This window comes from Zingiber officinale, chromosome 3A (assembly GCF_018446385.1).
Source record: "Zingiber officinale cultivar Zhangliang chromosome 3A, Zo_v1.1, whole genome shotgun sequence".
In the NCBI taxonomy this organism is placed as follows: Eukaryota; Viridiplantae; Streptophyta; class Magnoliopsida; order Zingiberales; family Zingiberaceae; genus Zingiber; species Zingiber officinale.
In genome coordinates, this window is record NC_055990.1 from 131,404,808 (window position 1) to 131,423,655 (window position 18,848).

General features: G+C 40.3%; 1 protein-coding gene across 2 annotated transcripts; it reads right to left on the reverse strand.

The window, feature by feature from the left end:
* Positions 1 to 10,875: 10,875 nt before the first annotated feature.
* Positions 10,876 to 11,514, reverse strand: LOC122052449 (double-stranded RNA-binding protein 1-like). 2 transcript variants are annotated; one of them, XM_042613974.1, is made up of 3 exons: positions 11,454 to 11,514; positions 11,323 to 11,368; positions 10,876 to 11,235 (listed from the first exon to the last, which is right to left on the reverse strand). In XM_042613974.1, exons 1-3 carry the CDS (start codon positions 11,511 to 11,513, stop codon positions 10,940 to 10,942), a joined length of 402 nt encoding a protein of 133 aa, XP_042469908.1. In that variant the 5' UTR covers position 11,514; the 3' UTR covers positions 10,876 to 10,939. The 2 variants fall into 2 exon arrangements, with proteins under 2 accessions (XP_042469908.1, XP_042469907.1); XM_042613973.1 differs by having other exon boundaries at positions 11,323 to 11,388.
* Positions 11,515 to 18,848: the final 7,334 nt, after the last annotated feature.

An 18,848-nucleotide genomic window follows, 5' to 3' on the forward strand; every position in this document is an offset into this window, starting at 1 on the left:
TATTAATTGCAATTAATGCAATTAATGTGAATTTTGAAAAGTGGCCGGCCACTTGGTTTTGGTGAAGAAATTCATTTTCATTCACTTGTGGTTCATCTTCCTTGTGTTCTTCCTCTCAAGCTCTCCCTCTCCCTCTCCTCCCTTGGTCGAACCATATAGGTGCTAGCACACCTTGGTTTTTGGTCATCTCCATCTAGTGTGTCCGTGTGGATACTTCTAGAGGACCGGCGCTTGACGGTCTTGAGATCCGGCATCATTTGGACGAGCGGGAACGCGAAGGGCATCGCATCAAAGGTATAAATGGTTTTTCTTCGTAGATCTAAGTAGTAGATCAGTTTTTGAACTCGTACAAGAAATAGTTTTTCGAATTTTGTATACGAATCTTTGCACGGATCTACGGCTTTGGGTCCTTCGGGGTTTCCGCGACGCGAAAAAGCGGTTTTCGCGGCTCGAAGAACCCAACACCTTGAGCATCACATCAATCATAACTTCAGTCGTTGTTTGGTTTGGGTATATTCTTCTTACAAACATATATTCAAATATCTTCCAAGCCAAATTACTCTGATCAGATCTCTGTGAAACATGAAGCATTGTGTTAAAGCTAATTATATTAGCATCCAGCCCATGATCTCCCAAGTATCTGCAAGCATCAAACACTTCATTGACCATTCTCTTCTTCGAATACACCTGCAGCAAAAGATCAAAAACACGATGTCCAGGAAAAACTGCTTCGTAAGTGCCGAGAAGCACCTCCACAATTAATGCATGTTTAGATGCAACTCTCTCTGTATACTTACTGACTGCCGACCAAGCACTCACATTGATAAAAATGTCGGAACGAATAAGGACATGAACAATGAAGTAATAAGATCGCAAGTCATGTTCGAAATGTTTAGTCTGGAAGCACCAGTGGAAGAAAGTTAGCGCCTTTTTTTGCGTCAATGGGTTCCTTGAGGTAAAGTATCACTCGCTCCGCCAAGAGTTCGGTGAGTTGTACTGATCTGAAACCAATGGTTAGGCTGTCAAAGCTCTAACCTTTGCTTCTCACATCGTTGATTATAGAGGAAAGATTGCAAAAATTTGATTCTTTTTGCGGTTGTCAGCAATGGACTGAGTCTGCCTGGGAATCATTAGCAGGGAGGTGGAGAGCTTGGCGATGAGCGAGTACGAAATCACCGCCGAAGTAGTGATTTAGATCATATTTCGAGACAAGAGTTAGGGAGCAATGGAGACAGGCGGAGAGGTATCGAACTACCGTGGCTCGCATAGAAATGAACCTGGATGAGATGGAGAAGGGTCGAGATTCCGGACACCATATAAACCCTAATCCACCAGCTTATTGTATCACCATGGCCAATTCTAAGGTAGTGTTTTTTTTTCAAGGGATGGAAATAGAGAAACAAAAATTCAAAAGGGTAAAAATGGAATACAATTTTCTTACACTTCTTAGTTTCATGTGAAATAATGCTTTTACAATTAACGGACCGTTTTGTTTAAATTTGTGAATCGGAATAGTAATGAGATTGATTATGGGGTCAATAGGAATGAAAATCAAGATTATATTATCAGTGTTTGTTTCGAGTCAATATCAATAATGAGAATCAAATAAATTTTTAATTTTACCCTTAGTACTAATGAGTTCAAATTTATAATGAACAACAACAACTATTGTTGCTATTCAAAGGCAAAAAACCATTGGAGTAATCAGCACACTGTTCACGTTTCAAAAACGTGAATTGAATTTCATGATTATTGCTCATGTTTTGTTTCAAAACGTGAAGTTCACGTGTTGTTTCAAAACGTGAATGACTTTCGACGGAGAGCAGGAGTTACCGGCAGATTTACTTGCATGAGCAACAGTACAAGAAAGAAGGAAGAGCCGGTGGCACATGTCACGGCACAAGAATTTGGCCGACGTAAATAGATCCGACGGAGGGCTGTTCGACCGACGCAGTCTCTATCAGTAGCAGCTTGGTCTTGGCACCTATTTGAGACAACAACTTTAGCCGACTTCGAAGCGGCTGGTGGCTGGCGGGAGGGCGGCTGACTGGTGTCAGACGTTGGCCGGTGGAGTTGGGTGGCGGCGGTGAAAAAGGCAAAGCTCCTTTTCCTTTTTGTCGGCGGCAGAACCCACTATAGTTATTTTTGGTATTAAGAGAATATTTGATTAATGAAAATAAAGTAATTGATTGATTGAGAGATTGATATAGGAATGAGTGATTACCAAGTATAAGAATTCATTCTTTTATTTATATAATTTAAATATTAACAATGATAATCATTTATTTTCATTCCTATTTTCCACCTTTATTTTCTTACCCCAAACGTCCCTTAATATTTTTTTTTACTATTTAATTGTTTTCTTTATAGACAAATATATAATTTAAAATGATAAAATAGACAATTTAATATTTCATTTACTTTTTCATCTTTACCTTTTATCTTTTACAACGAAATTTCTATTTTTTTCCTTACAACTTATCTCTTATTCAAAATATTTTTGTACGTAGGTTTTTTTTAAGACAAAAGGATGAAGGCAACTTCTTATGTTAGACCTGTTATTAAGGTATTCAGCAATGCTTGATCTCGCATGACAAACTACATCAATTATCGATTGGCACAGATGAAATTTCTCATTTCACCACTGACACGGGTTGTCATTTCTCATTTCACCACTGAAACGGGTTATTATGAGCAAGTCTTTCAAGTGATGTGATAATTAAAGCTAAGAAGAGGGGGTGACGTCTAGACCCGATCGAGCATAAGGTTATGTATATATTCAGACGGGAAGGATCAGTCGGACGCTAAGATACTTAGCCTTATCTTAGATATAGCGTACGATTGGCCAGATGATAGCCAATCGAATATAAATTTCTCTGTATATGCCCAGGCGAAAAGTATCGGTCAGGCCTAGAGGAGCTTAAGTATATCAAGCTTTCAATATGTAAATGGTCAAGCAAAGGACGATCGAATGAAGGCTTCCATGCATATGCTCGGACATATATAAATTCGTCCGGGCCTAAAGGCATTTAATCTTGTTTGCAAAGGCCGAGTGAAGGCTTCCATGCATATGCCCGGACAGATATAAATCCGGACGGGCCTAAAAGTGTTTAGCCTTTTCGAGCCTTCAATATATGAATGATCGCGTGAAGACCGACTGCATACAAGGTTCTATGTATGTGCCCGGTCGGACTTAAAGGCGTCTAGTCTTATCAAACTTGTATTATATGAATGGTCGGACAAAGACTGACCGAATAATGATATGTAGGTCTAACATATTCACTCAGTCAGGAAAGGCCAGATGGGCCTAAATAGGCTTAATCTGGTCAGGATTCCTGAATACGACTAGAGAGATAAAGGTTGGCTAAATATAATGTTCTTTATATGTATATATTCAAGTAGGTAATAACCGGTCAGACTATCTACCACAGAAGGTATTCCAAATATATGACCAGTCATATTCTAAATATATAACCGGCCAGGTTATTTACCATAGAAGGTATTCTAAATATATGACCGACCGGGTTATCTACCTGGCCAGGTTATCTGCAACAAAAGGTATCCCAAATATATGATTGACTAAGATACATGTAACAAAAGACTGGTCGGGATATGTGACTGGCCAAGATATATGTTCAGTAAACAAGTGGTAGACAACATTAAGACAGCCTCACAAAGTTGTCGAGGAATATTCCCTCAATGCCCCTTCATTGAGTAGTTACAATGACGTACTCTCGCAAGCACTTCATGAAGAACTCAACTCAGAAACGACAAAGAAGGTACATCTTGGCATGAAGTTCAGGTTGTACTTTTCTCATCTCCTAATAAACTCTAACAAACTGGGGATCAACTCATGACTACGAAGGTTAAATAAGGTAGTATAAAAGAGGGAATCCTCTCCGTTGGCCAGGTACGCAAACAGACTCAACCCTAACTCTCTGCATTTGAAGCTCTGTTTTCTGCTACTGTTATTCTTCCACCTGCAAGAGAGGAAACTAACTTAAGCGTCGGAGGGCCTAGCTAGGGATTTTCACCCCGGCCTTAGGTCACTAACGCTTTGTTGACTGGTCTAAGTATGCGTAAGATCGTCGAGGAGTTCTTCCAGATCTCTAGAGGCTCATCGTCCTTGGAGCAACCACCTACCAAAACTAGCATACCATCTTCCAACTTTCAGGCAGGATCAAATTTGGCGTCGTGGGAATCTTCGCCAGAATCTAAAACTTTAAGATGGAAGAAGCTGGGAAACTTACTATTGTTACTTTAACACAAGAAGATATGAATCTACTCATCGAGGCCCGATTTCAAAGGGCGTTGCAACAACAACAAGCAAACACTAGTGATACTCTGCCACCGCCACAACCTGTAGCATCTGCAACAGTACATCACCGAGAGAGGCGGGCCCAAGAGGAGGATCCAGCTCGAGTACTTCCTGCACCTCTCTCCCCTCTCCGTTGTCCTAGGGCGTCATTTCATACACCGCTAGAACAAGTGGAGCCAGAGGATTTGCATCAGAGATCTTCTAGAGAAGGGCATGTTCGTAATAGGCACAGAGGAAAGGCCCCAGTGAGTGATAGTTCGCTGGAGAAAGCTGTCACCCTATTTTCTCAGTGAATATTAGAAGATCCGTTACCAAAACATTACCAAAATCTGAGCATCGGGAAGTGATCTGGTGTGGAAACATATCAAACCGGTAGGAGACGTCAACAAGATAGAACCCCATTGGGGAGAACCTTTTAAAGTGATACAAAAACTCACCTCGAGCTTTTATTATTTTGAAGACGCTGAAGGTCGAAGACTAGATAGACCTTGGAATACTAATCACTTACAATCTTACAGAACTTAACAAGTAGGCATGTAACTTATCCGTGTATTTTATCCAAGTTTTTCATACAATTAATGAAAAGTGCAGGTATAATGTTTATATACTCTCTCGAGCGAGTGAATTGATTCTCCCTCAGTTGTCGATCGGCGATCTTAAGGGGTGACTGGGCAGGCTCCCTTAAGGGACGATCGGAGACATTTTAGGGCAATGCTAAATGGCCAGAATCTGTCCAGCTAAAATATACTTTTAAGATCATTATCAAGGGTATTTAAATTAAATTATTTCTCTCCATATTACTAATTAAGTACAACTCAAGATTGCTATTACAATCCATTTTCTAACTGGCCATATTTTAGTCAGCAAGATTTACTATTTTTCTATAAACCTAGTCCTAAGATTTTGAGACAAGTTTATAAAAAAATTATAAATCTACCTATGTATTAAGAGAGGAGTTATAATGAAATATTTATAACATAAATCACATGTTATAAAATTTTCGTTGAAGATGCTCTTAAATGAGGTCGGACACTGAGATGACTCATGTCAAATCGAAATTGAAGTTTTTTTTCACGTTAAAATTTTATCGAATAAAAATTAAAAGACCGTCTTTTAACAAAAAAATAAAAAAATCTAATTATATATATATAAAATTATTTATTTCATTTAAATTATAATTATTATATATAAAATTTTATTATATGAAAATAATATCTATCAACTTATCAAAAATACTTAAACTTCATTAAACTAAATTGAAATTAATTATAATCATTTTAAAACAGCTATAACTTATATTAGCTACTTAGTTAAACAACTAGCCATTATAATACTAACAGTGAAAATATTTTCAGAATAACAATATAACAAGACGCCGTTTTAACTCTTTTAACTTTTGCCCATTCTTATTTGGTTTGAGATACTTAAAAAATAATAAAATTATAAATCAAGCATTTAAAAAAAACAAATTAATTTATACTTGCGATTTATTTTGATGGCACAATGAATTATTGTCAAAATTTTATATTGACACTTAAGATACTAGGATATATTTGATGCAAATTAGTTCAATAAAAATATGGAACCCGAATCCAATTGTACATCGCACTAACTCTTATTCCATGAAAAACATGCAAGAATACTGTAATTTCTTGAGGGCATGAAAAGTTCACAAACAATGCATATGAAAGAGATGAAAGCGTCTATATCAAACAACATCTCCCTTAAAATGCAAATGTATATTAGTATCACAAAAGTATAGATGATGACCATATTAAAAGTATAGAACAATTGTCTTGATCGATTTTAAAATTCCATACTGACCGCTACCCAGCTATTATCACTAAAGGGTAGAGCGATTCCACCTTTAGGTAAAACCATGAGGATAAACTTGGACTCTATTACATAGCAGCGAGAGACTGCTTCCGCGCAAGGGAAATTCACTGTGTGCTTGTGAACTTATGACAACTGGAGCAGTCAGGACTGTAGGAATGATGTTGAGCTGCCAGATTCAGGGAGATCTTGTAGAGGTTGTTTTCCATTCTTACTAGCACTGATACGCTCTGCATCTTGACAGGATCATGCTCATCTGGCCATGATCAAATGTTCAAAAAAAAAGGCAAATTGAAATAGGATTTTAATTAATATTGAAAGCGAATGATTCACCTTGCAGAATTTCTTCAATTGTAGTGACACTTACAGGTTCTTGATTCTCGACATGGCCATGATCAGTTGCAGATCATTTAGCTAACTATAAACAAGCATGATGAACACCTATGACCTGTAGCATGTATAATGGTTCGCCTTGATCCTGTGGGTCATCCGGGTTGGTATGTGGCGGAACTTGCCACAATGAGGCGGCAGGGTCGATCCTCGGGACAGCTGGGGAATAAATCCCCTATCCTCGTATTACACCATGCCTGCCACATGCCCGCTCGGATGCTGCGATTTACCTCCCCGTGATGGCCTTAGGTCGGGTACGGCGAGGGCGCTGGGGGTCAGCGTTTCGCCTTTTGCCACAATGTATAATGGTTCGCCTTGCAGGATTTCACCAATTTAAATGGCACTTGTAGGTTCTTGCTTCTGTGCATGGTCATGCTCATCCTATACACAATCAGCTTTAAAATTTTAGCAATTATAATCAGAATTGATAAAAAAAACTTTAACCATAGTGTTTTAATCTAGTTGGGTTTGACCTTTTTGAATTACAATTGCTGGCTCTCATTCCTGTACGGGATCATACACATCTAACCTATGATAAGCTGTAAATTTCAGCTATTTACAACATTTTCTTTGCTAGAAGCATTAAAGCATCTGAACATGGCACCAACTCCTTTTCAATCATCTTATCATAGGAAATAAGTGCTCTCTGTATACCACCTTTGTTACAGTATGTTGTGATCATTGAATTATACATGCAGCTAGTAGGGGTCAAACCTTTCCTCCCCAAAATGCCAATAAATTTCTCAGCTTCACTCATTTTTCAACATTTGCAGAGGTTTTGAACCAAGGACTTATAGACCCTCATACTTAGCTCAAGACCCATATGCACCATCTCATAGTAAAGTGTAATGATTTTCTGAAAATCTCCCGTAGTTCCATAGCCATCAATTAGAATCAAATATATTTCCTGATCAGGGACAAACGCCATGTTTAACAAAGATGTCAGAGTTCTGTTGGCTTCCTCAATATTTCCTGCTATGCAGAGTGTCTTTATCATCTCATTGCAAGTGCCAAGACTAGGCAAAAATCTACCTTCAAGCATCTTTTCACTATATCTCAAGCACTGATTTGTCCACCCATTTCTCGACAGACCAACTATCAGATGATTATATGTCTCGTCATATGGTTTCAGTCCTATTGACACCATCTCTTCCATCATTTGAACAGCCTCTTCGATTCTTTCTTCCGCGGAATAAAATCCTATTAGACAAGTGTAAACATATGAATTCAAGCTGCATCCCCTGTTGATCATTTCGTCCTTGGATTGAAGTGCCTAGTCCAGTTTGCATAACTTGCAATAGCTAGCTACAATCAAAGAGTATGCAATATCATCAAACATCATGTTTCTTTGCAGCATTCTCTTCAAAAGAGTGATTGCTTCTTCAGCCCTATCCTCCTCAATGATCCTAAAAGCGAGTGTAGTGTTCACAATAATGCCAGGGGCACATCTACTCCCACGAATTCTATCTAATACACTCACTAACTTTGGCAAAACCCCTTCCTTGAGCATCACATCAATCATAACTTCAGTCGTTGTTTGGTTTGGGTATATTCTTCTTGCAAACATATATTCAAAGATCTTCCAAGCCAAATTATTCTGATCAGATCTCTGTGAAACATGAAGCATTGTGTTAAAGCTAATTATATTAGCGTTCAACCCATGATCTCCCAAGTATCTGCAAGCATCAAACACTTCATTGACCATTCTCTTCTTCGAATACACCTGCAGCAAAAGATCAAAAACACGATGTCCGGGAAAAATTACTTCGTAAGTGCTGAGAAGCACCTCCACAATCGATGCATGCTGAGATGCAACTCTCTCTGTATACTTGTTGACTGCCGACTCCAGCAAAGCACGCGCATCGATAAGAAGGCCAGAACGAACAAGGACATGAACAATGAAGCAATAAGATCGTAGACCGTGTTCGAAATGTTTGGTCTAGGAGCACCAGTGGAAGAAAGTTAGCGCCTTTTTTGCGTCAATGGGTTCCTTGAGGTAAAGTATCACTTGCTCCACCAGGGGTTCAGTGAGTTGTACTGATCCGAAACCAGCAGTTAGGCTGTCTAAGCTCCAACCTTTGTTGCTCACACCGTTGATTATAGAGGAAAGATTGCAAAAATTTGGTTCTTTTGATGGTTGTCGGCAATGGCCTGAGTCTGCTTGGGAATTATTAGCAGGGAGGTGGAGAGATTGGCGACGAACAAGTATCAATTCACTGCCGAAGTAGCTGCTTGGATCATATTTTTAGACGAACATCAATTTTGCCCTATTGATCCAAAAAATATTTAACTTGGAAAGAAAAAAAAATGTTAAGCAATTCAATTTGAATTCACAAGCGAAAAGAAAGAAATAGTTTAAAAAGGAGAATGAGAGTGCAGATTCAATGTAACAAAGAACACAGAGTAAAGAGTCTGAAGTCATTGCATTGCAAACTCTAGGGATTAGTAGCAATATGCAATCCAGACACAAAATTTACTGAAATATTCTAACAAGAAACTTATAGAGTTTTAGGATAAGCTAACCTTCTCTTCTTCAGCCTCTCAAGGTTATCCCTCAGCTTCATGTCCAAGGCATTTGAAACAACATGAGAATACATGCAATCTTTGTAATCTTTCTTCCTGTTCAAGAACCAATCAGGAATCTTGAACTGGCGTGGGCTCGCAACAACTGTCATCATATTCTGAAGTCCAGCAGCAGAAAGCTCGCCAGTCCTACAGAAAAGAAAAACTTACTAGCGCAATTAAATAAATTAAGAAGATTACTCTGCAGCAGCTGAATCAAAGAATATTTAGAAAGAAAAAAATTTTAATTTCTTTCACTGTAACAAAAAGATGAACTTGCAAAGATAATTAAAGGAACACTAGGATCAACAACTTCCAAGGATAGCAATCCATAGGAGAAAAAGAACAACCTTTTGTTAATGTCGACGTCGGCCTTCTTGCAAACGATATTGGCGAAGCGGCGGCCAATACCTTTGATAGAGGTAAAGGCGAACATGCTCTTCTGCTTCCCATCAACGTTCGTGTTCAGAACACGAAAATATGCTGGAAATCCTCGTTGGCGATCAGCGACTACCGGAAACAAAAAAAAAACAAAAAATCAACTAATTACTCGGAAGAAGGAAAAGGCAATTCAAGATTGAAACAACCGGGAGATCCATATTGGCGACGTCGGCCTTCTTGCAAACAATATTGGCGAAGCGGCGGCGGCCAATACCTTTGATAGAGGTAAGGGCGAACATGCGATCTTCTGCTTCCCATCAACATTCGTTCGTGCTCAGAACACGAAGAATAAACTGGAAATGCTCGATGGCGACCAGCGACCAGCGACAGCAACAATAAAAATAAAAAATCCACCAAATACTCGAAAGTAGGAAAAGGTTGTTCAAGATTGAAACAACCGGTAGATCCATTGTATAACTCACCATGGTGTCAGCTAGGGTTCTACGCTCTTCTTCTCGCTCTGAGCGGCAGTTAAACAAAGAGTGAAAAACTAGGAACCAACGATTTATTCATTAGGGTAAGAAGAGTTTGAGTTCTTAATTTTGTTTTTCATTGGCTAAGAATTGGTTTAATAAGTAGGTCCAACGCTTTCCCATGTACAGTCCGTCCGATGCCTCGTCAGCCTTACACAATTCTTGTTTGATTTAAGTTAATTAGAAAACAAAATTCGAATTTTAATTTCCTAAAAATAGCAAAATTTCAAAAAATGAATTTATTTATGCTAAAAAATTTATTTTGAAGGCACAATGAATTCATTCACAACATAGTAAAAAAGAAACTCAAGAGATTAGGATATTTGATGCAAATTAGTTCAATAAATATATTTTGAAGGCACACTGTTAGGAAGGAATAAATCAGAAAATCAAAACAAAATCATCATGTCAAAGAGTATTTATGCTGGCTTCACCAGTACTAAATGGTTCAATTTTGCAAATCTACCAGTGGTGACATATGGTGACAGGCTCTGCTATACTCTGAACTTTGAAGGCAAGAAAATTTCATAAATTGTGACAAAAAAAGGGCAAATACACTCGTCCCAGCGCCCCCGCCAACCCATCCTAGAATTCATAGCATAAAATAGTTCATATGAAAGGGTTCATAGCATATGCATTAAAAGGCAACTCCAAAATGCAAACTCATAGTAGTATTCGTGGGCACAAAAGCATAGATGATAATATTAAAATAAAAAGGAAAACAATACTCATCAATATCAATTCAAGCCATAAACCATGTGTAATAAGATGTCTTTCTACGAACCAAGGAATCTGTCTCTACACATACTGATATGGAAAGAAAGAGCATACGTAGCAATGACCCAGGAAGCTGTCTCTGCACTATCGCATTGTTATAACATGACAAGGTCTGCTGCCTAAAGAACAATTGCCTTGATGGATTTTAGAAGTCCAAACTGACGGCGACCCAGCTATCATCGCTGAAGGGTAGAGCGATTCCACCTTCAGGCAAAACCACGTCAACTTTGCGAGGATGAACTTGGACCCTATTGCACAGCATTGAGCGACTGCTTCCCGGCATGGGAAGTTCACTGTGAGCGCTTGTGAAGTTATGACGAGTGGAGCAGTCAGGACTGTAGGATGATGCTGAGCTGCCAGATTCAGGGAGATCTTGAAGGGGTTGTTTTCCATTCTTACTAGCACTAGTATGCCCTTGCTTCTCCATAGGATCATGCTCATCTACCCATGATCAGATGCAAAAAACAAAAAAAAATAAAGGCAAATTGAAATTGGAATTTGATTAATATTGCAAGTGCAATGATTCACCTTGCAGAATTTCTTTAATTGTAATGGCACTTGCAGATTCTTGATTCTTGACATGGCCAAGATCAGTTGCAAATCAATTAGCTAACTATAAACAAACATGATGAACAACTAGAGAATGTAAAATGGTCCACCTTGCAGGATTTCACTAATTTTAATTTCACTTCCAGGTTCTTGCTTCTGTACATGGTCATGGTCATGGCTCGTTCTCCGGACTAGGTCAGAGAGGGCTCGGTATCTCGTTCTCTGGACTAGATGGAGTCGAAGAGGGCTCGGTAGCTCGTTCTCTGGACTAGGTCAGAGAGGGCTCAGTAGCTCGTTCTCTGGACCGGACAAAGTCGGAGAGGGCTCGGTAGCTCGTTCTCTGGACCGGAAGTGGAAGTCGGAGAGGGCTCGGTAGCTCGTTCTCTAGACTAGGTCAGAGAGGGCTCGGTAGCTCGTTCTCTGGATCGGACGTGGAAGTCGGAGAGGGCTCCAGCCTGCCTCCTGACTAGGTCGAGAGGGCCCAGCTCGCTCTCAGATCGTGAAGACTTTAGGGTTTAAGGTCGAAGTTAGATCGGTCACCGACCGATCCAATGACTTATGGGTATGGATTGGTCCGCTGACCGATCCACGACACTGTCTGCATCACACTGTCTGGTGACCGATCAGTAACCAAACAGATTGGGAGAAGGAATAGGAGGGATCGGTCCGTGGACCAATCCACCTATGGCTCGATCGGTCCACGCCGATCGGGCTCGCAACCAACTCTCTCGTGAGAGTTAGGATCGGCCGGGACCGATCGTTTAGGGCCCGATCGGTCCCCGACCGATCAGATCCGCCCGGATCGATCGGTGGAGCTCGATCGTCTGTTCAGCCGTTGAGTCACAACGGCTAGATTTCTGTGTCCGTGTCTTCTTCTTCGCAGGTTCATATAAATCAAGAGGTGGAGGGCCTCTACAGGAGGGCTGACTTCTTCTTGCTCCTGCGATCTGAGCTTTGCTGAGCTCTCCACTGCTGAAGCTTCGTGTGAGCTTCCCTCAGCTGGACTCCAATTGTTGGCATCCGTGAAGTGGTTGCTTCATCACCAGTCGACGAGAAGGCAAGCAAACTAGTGTTTTTACATTAATATTGTTCTTGGCTTCTTGCTTTATCTTTGTACTCCGATCCTGCTGTTGCAAGAGAGATTGTGGCGAGGTTTCTCCACCCAGAAGGAGTTTTTATTAGCCAGTTTTCTGGAGTCTCATCCACCGACGGATTGATAGGATTCGTCCACCTTATGAACACGCCGAGGAGTAGGAGTATCATCTCCGAACCTCGTTATATCGTCGCGTTTGAGGTTTGATATTCTCCTGTTTCGTTTCTATCTTTTATTTCCACTGCGCTAACTAAAATTGTAGGAAGAAACGTGAATTTGGGGTCGGCTATTCACACCCCCCTCTTTAGCCGCGTCCGAAGGTCCTAACATTGTTGTCTAATAAGGTTGATTGAGCTTGCAAGAAAGTTCTAAGTTATCTTAGACAAAAGTCCTAGTGGATTCTAGGAAGGTGGAAAACCCTAGGGGGAGCTAACCCTAGGTTCTAGGGGGCTAACCCTAGGTGATGAAAGTCCTAACTACAGTTTGACAAGTGGAAAATCCTAGGGGGTGGTAACCCTAGGTCCTAGGAGGTGGTAACCCTAGGAGAAAAATCTTGATGGGTCGAGTGCTTCGGGCAAAATCCTAGAGTCAGAGACTCTAAGTTGATCCTGGTGGTTGCAGACCGGGTGGAAGTCTAGACGGGTCATGGAGCAGACGTCTAACATGAAGACCAGAAGCCTTGGGTGCTGAGAAAAAGTCTAGTCGGTCTGGAGGACCAGTCTGGCAACACGTAGACTCTCCTGAGAGGAGTAGGTGAGGGCGCATTCCCCGGTGAGGGAACAGTAGGCGTTAGTTCGACTTAGGGTTTCTAGAGGTGAAATCCGAAGTCAGAACCGGACAGTCTGGAAACTATAACTTATTATTTCATATTTTATTGTGCTAACTCTATTTTATAGGATATATTTTGTATTTTGGACTAACGCATCTTGCAGAGAGAGAAAAAGACTTAAAAGCCTCGGATGAACAGTTCCCGAGGCACCCTCCATGGAGCTTGGAAGCGCCTCGGGTGCCTTGGTTGAAAGCCTCGCATAGTAAGGCGTGAAGGTGCCTTCCAAGGAGATGGAAGGCGCCTTGAACGCAAGATGGAGGGTGCCCTCCATAGAGCTTGGAGGCGCCTTCGGTGGATAAGCGACGCAGGCAGCGGAGCTTATCGGCACCGTGGAAATGGGGATAGAACCTTGGCTGAAGGCACCCTCAATGGAGGTTGGAGGCGCCCTCATTGGCTTACTTAAGCCTAGTTCGAGCATAGGCAAATTAACAATTAGAAATTTGCAAATCTTCTTCTGTGTGCTGCCCAAAAGACATTCTGGCAAAGTTATAACACTGTTCCGACAACCTAAAGTTCAAATTCCAGATTTCTTAGTTGTTGGTATATTTTTACTACACTTAATTAACTATACTTTAATTTGTAATATTTCATATTGATAATGAATTACCCAAAGTAAACACTCAACGAATGTGGGCCTTGGAGTAGCAGTCGTCACAGGCTTCGAACCAAGTAAAACCAACTTGTGTCATTATTTTCTTTAATTGTTCTTATTCCGCTGCAATTTACTCGATACTTTTAAAACGAACGAATTAGCCAAGAGTAATATTCACCCCCCCCCCCCCTCCCCTTGCACTTTTCGATCCTACAATTCCTATCTTTTTTGTAGGAAACAAAGTGAATATTGGACAGTGGATATTCTAGACACATGACTAGACATCACACCAAATTTACTTAACTAATATACAAAAGCTTAGGAACAGTTGCCTTTGGGAACAACGACAAACTCAAGGTAATTGGCATAGGTAATATCAAACTCAAAATTGACTTTATTGTTTAAAAAAGTGTTATTAGTTGATAACTTCAAATATAATCTACTTAGCATTAGTCAACTGTGCTCCTACATGCTTAACAGCCTGTAAGCTTGCTATCAATGCTTTATATTCGGCCTCATTGTTGGTGGCTCTATAATTCAATCTAACAGATAGTTGTATTCGATTTTCTCTAGGAGATATAAGAAGAATCTCAATTTTACTATCTTGTCGAGTAGAAGATCCATCCACATAGATGATCTAGATTTTCTCTGTTTCTAGACTTGGTATTTCTGTTATGAAATCCATCAAAGCTTGAGCTTTAATTGTCGCCCGAGGCTGATACTGTATATCATATTCACTAAGTTTGGTCATCCACTTGATCAATCTTCTGGACACTTTTGGGTTAATGAGTACCCGACCAAGAGTGTGTTGGTGTGGGAAGCATCCGACGATCGAACCTTAGTTTTGATAATGGCAAAGGGATTCAAAGTTAAGTTTAATTGTTATCTAATGTGTATGACTGAGTGTTTCAGGAAAGTCCTAGCTATGGTTAGGCAAGGGAAACCCCTAGGGGGTGGTAACTCTAGGTCATAGGGGGTGGTAACCCTATGCGGGAAGTCTTGGCAGGTCGACGCTTCGGGCAAAAATCCTAGGGGGTGGTAACCATAGGTTAAAATCCTGGTGTCGCGAACCGGGTAGAAGTCTGGACGGGTCGAGGACCGGACATCCAGCATGAAGACCGGAAGCATCGAACGCTGAGCAAAAGTCCAGTCGATCTGGAGGATCGTACTGGCAACAAGTAAATCTCTTGAGAGGAGTAGGTGAGGACGCGTTCCCCGGAAGAGGGAACAGTAGGCGTCGGGTCGACCTAGGGTTTCCGGTTGGAAACCCGAAATCAGACCCGGACAATCCGAAGGCTGTCAGTTTATTCGTTTATATATTCCATTGTGCTCTAACTCTATTTTGCAGGTAACTAACATTTTTATGCAGAGTTAGAAGTGACCAAGATCGGTCGACCGAATCTTGGGATTGGTCGACCGAACCCCCATACTAGCATATCAGATCTCCAGAAGTTGGACCGGGCTCGACCAGGGGATCGGTCGACCGAACCTTGGGATGGTCGACCGAACCAGGGTTAGGCGTTGACTAGATCAAGCCAGGTTGACAGAGTCAGGACAGCAGATCAGTCGACCGAACATGGTGATCGGTCGACCGAACCTCGGATGGAATTTGACCGGATCGAAGCGGAGCGAGAAGATCGGGCGGATCAGATAGGAGGGATCGCCTGATCGGTCAACCGAACCTTGGGATCGGTCGACCGATCTGCGTCGGGTCAAACTTGATCCCGAAGCTTGGGGATCTAGATCAGACTTTGCAGAGCTATAAAAGGAGGCCTCGAGGTGCAGCTCAGAACAACAACTCTCAGAAAGAAGAACCTGTGCTCTTGTGTGTTGCTCCGTACACTTCAACAAGGCCTTGCTGCTCCAACAACTTAAAGCTCCAAAGTTCAATATTTACTGTTCGTTGGTATAATTTTTCTTACTGCACTTAACTGTAATTAATCTTGTAATCATCGATTCTATAGTTGTTGCCCACCGAAAGCGGTCATCGACCGCGGGCCTTCGAGTAGGAGTCGAGCTAGGCTCCGAACGAAGTAATTCGATTGTGTCTTCTGTGTGTGTTTGCATTTACTTTCCGCTGCGTTTAGTTACTTGAACGATTTCCGAAAAACGTGAAAGAGCCGCGAGCGCTATTCACCCCCCCTCTAGCGCCCTCGATCCAACAATTGGTATTAGAGCGAGGTCGTTTTGAATCGGTGCAACCACCATTCAAAACAATTTTTCGTGATATTTTCAGTTTTTCGGAGTCGACCGGAATTAGTATAGTTACTATATTCCGATCTATTTCTCGTTTGAATCGGTTTTGCTCAAAGCTGGTGCAACACCACTCGAGTACATCTTATTTCCTTATTCCCGCACTACTAATCCAAGACCAAGTCTTTGAATAGATTTTTCTATTTTTGTCGTGCAAGGTATCAATGGCCCAACAAGAGGGTTATAGCATTGTCCGTCCCCCGCTCTTCACCGGAGAGGACTTTGGTTACTGGAAGGACAGAATGGAGAACTTCCTGAAGATCTAGTTTGAGACGTGGATAATCGTCAAGACTGGTTTGGATCTGCCAACGGATAAAGACGGCAATCCTACACCCTACGAGGACTGGGAACCTGCATTAATCAAGAAGGTAGAGGCAAATGCCAGAGCAACTTGTACCCTCTAGTGCGGACTAACAAAGGAGGAACTAAACCGCGTCGGTCCATTCTCAAGCTCCATGGAGCTATGGGAGAAGCTGATCGAGCTTCATGAAGGGACCTCCGATACCAAAGTAAGTAAGCATGATTTATTATTCAATAAATTGTATAACTTAAAAATGTAGGAAAATGAGACGGCAAGCCAGCTTCACGCGGGCATTCAGGACCTCCTAAACGACCTTCACGCAATCGGCCAAAGAATAGAAAACCGCGACATAATAAGGTACGCACTTAGCGCTTTTCTAAGGAACACCTTGTGGGCATCCATGGTTGATGCTTACAAGGTTTCTAAGGACCTCTCTTCAATCAAATTAGACAAACTTTTTTCAGAATTAGAATTGCATGAACAGACTAATGCACGCTCGGTCAAGAAAGGTGTTGCTTTGGTTGCAGATACCAGCAGAACGTGTGAACTAATGTCGAGGCGCAAAACTAAGCCCAAGTCCAAAGATGAATCAGATGCAGAGGACGATGACGAAGTTATTTCTGAACTGATAAAGCTCGTACGGAAAATATGCAAGTCGAAAAAGGCGAATCAAACAAACACGAAGGACAAATCTGATGTCACCTGTTACGGCTGTAACCAAAAGGGGCACTACAAGCCAGATTGTCCAAACAAGAAGAAAAGAAGGAAGGTATTAAAGGCGACCTGGTCCGAGTCATCAGATGAATCCGATTCCGACGTAGAAGAACCGACAAGCTTCCTCGCGTTGCCAGTACAAGTAAATATTGACGAAACTGAGTCTGAATTTGAGTCCGAAACCGAGAGCGAGTCGGAAACTGAGTCCGAGCGAAGCCACGGATACAGATCCGTTTCCGAAGGACCAAAATCCACAGTAAGTGCTTTAATGTCTAGTATTAACTTAGATGACTCGGAAAATTTAATTCCGTACTTGCTTAAAAAGTTGGCTAAATCCAACGTCCGGGTTAAGTCGCTCCAAAAGGAGGTAACAACCCTTAAGGGAGCGACTGACTTGAGTTCTTTAACTGAGTCAGTTCAAATTGGAAGTTCAACTCAAGTCCAACAACTTGAGGAAAAAAATTCCAATTTGAAAACTCAAATTAAAGAACTCAATGACACGTTGGAACGGTTCACCTTGGGTTCCAAGAATCTGGATCTGATTCTTGGAAAATAGCGAGCCGTTTACAACAAATCCGGACTTGGATTTAAGACCAAAACAAAGTTTAAATCATACTTGTCGTTAGTAAATAGAAATAATAGAAACATAATTCAAGCATGAGTCCCCAAGTCGAACTTGGTTAATCAAGTTGGACCTGGTAACTATTGGGTCCCCAAAGATCAAATCCATTTCCTTGATAGACCATATCGAGGCTATGATCCAGAGGGAGCAAATAGAAAAACTATCTCAATAAATAGATAAAATTGATTGATGCTTGTTTATTTATTTTCCTTGCAATATACATGATTAGACTAGGATAGCTTAAGAATCGAGGCATAATTTACACTTACGAGTTAAATCTAGGAGTTTCAAAAAGAAAATTAAATATATATTTCTTTGAGCGATTCTGTCTAGGAAGGGATGGATGATCCCATACCCAAGAAGGCCTAGAGCCTCGCCTTGACCTGGGAATCAATCATGAAAAGACATATTTAATTGACTAATTGGAAAACCTAAGTTTAACTCAAATGTAAATTAATCCTTAGAAATAACCTAAATTAAAGATAATCATCTCACAAAAAATTATAGGATTCCCTGATTGAAAATTTAGATCGGGTGAGATGACTAAGGAAAAAAATTAATAATTAATAATTAAAAATCAAATTAAAAAAATAAAAAAAATAAAATTTTAAAAATCTTTTAAAAACTTAATTTCAAAATTATTTGAAAAATCCTTTCAAAATTATTTTAAAAATCTTTTAAAAAACTTAATTTCAAAATTATTTGAAAAATCCTTTCAAAATCATTTTAAAAATCTTTTAAAAATTTAATTTTAAAATTATTTGAAAAATCTTTTCAAAATCATTTTAATCTTTTAAAAACTTAATTTCAAAATTATTTGAAAAATCCTTTCAAAATCATTTTAAAAATCTTTAAAAACTTAATTTCAAAATTATTTGAAAAATCCTTTCAAAATCATTTTAAAAATCTTTCAAAAACTTAGCGGGCATTTGGTTAAATGATGGGAATGACTATGGGTATAAGTTTGATAGTAGGGTGGAATGAGAATAGGAATGAAAATGAAACCAATCAAGTTATATGGGTTTGGTTGATTCCCATAAATCTAGTAATCATTCCCAAAATGTCATTCCCAAACTCACAATCCAAACACTATCTTTTATT

Coding starts and splice junctions, on each gene's coding strand:
- LOC122052449 (XM_042613973.1), bottom strand. CDS start 11,513: ATGACCATGTACAGAAGCAAGAACCTGGAAGTGAAATTAAAATTAGTG. Junction 11,389..11,453: donor AATTAGTGAAATCCTGCAAG/GTGGACCATTTT, acceptor ATTGATTTGCAA/CTGATCTTGGCCATGTCAAG. Junction 11,236..11,322: donor AATTAAAGAAATTCTGCAAG/GTGAATCATTGC, acceptor GATCATGGGTAG/ATGAGCATGATCCTATGGAG.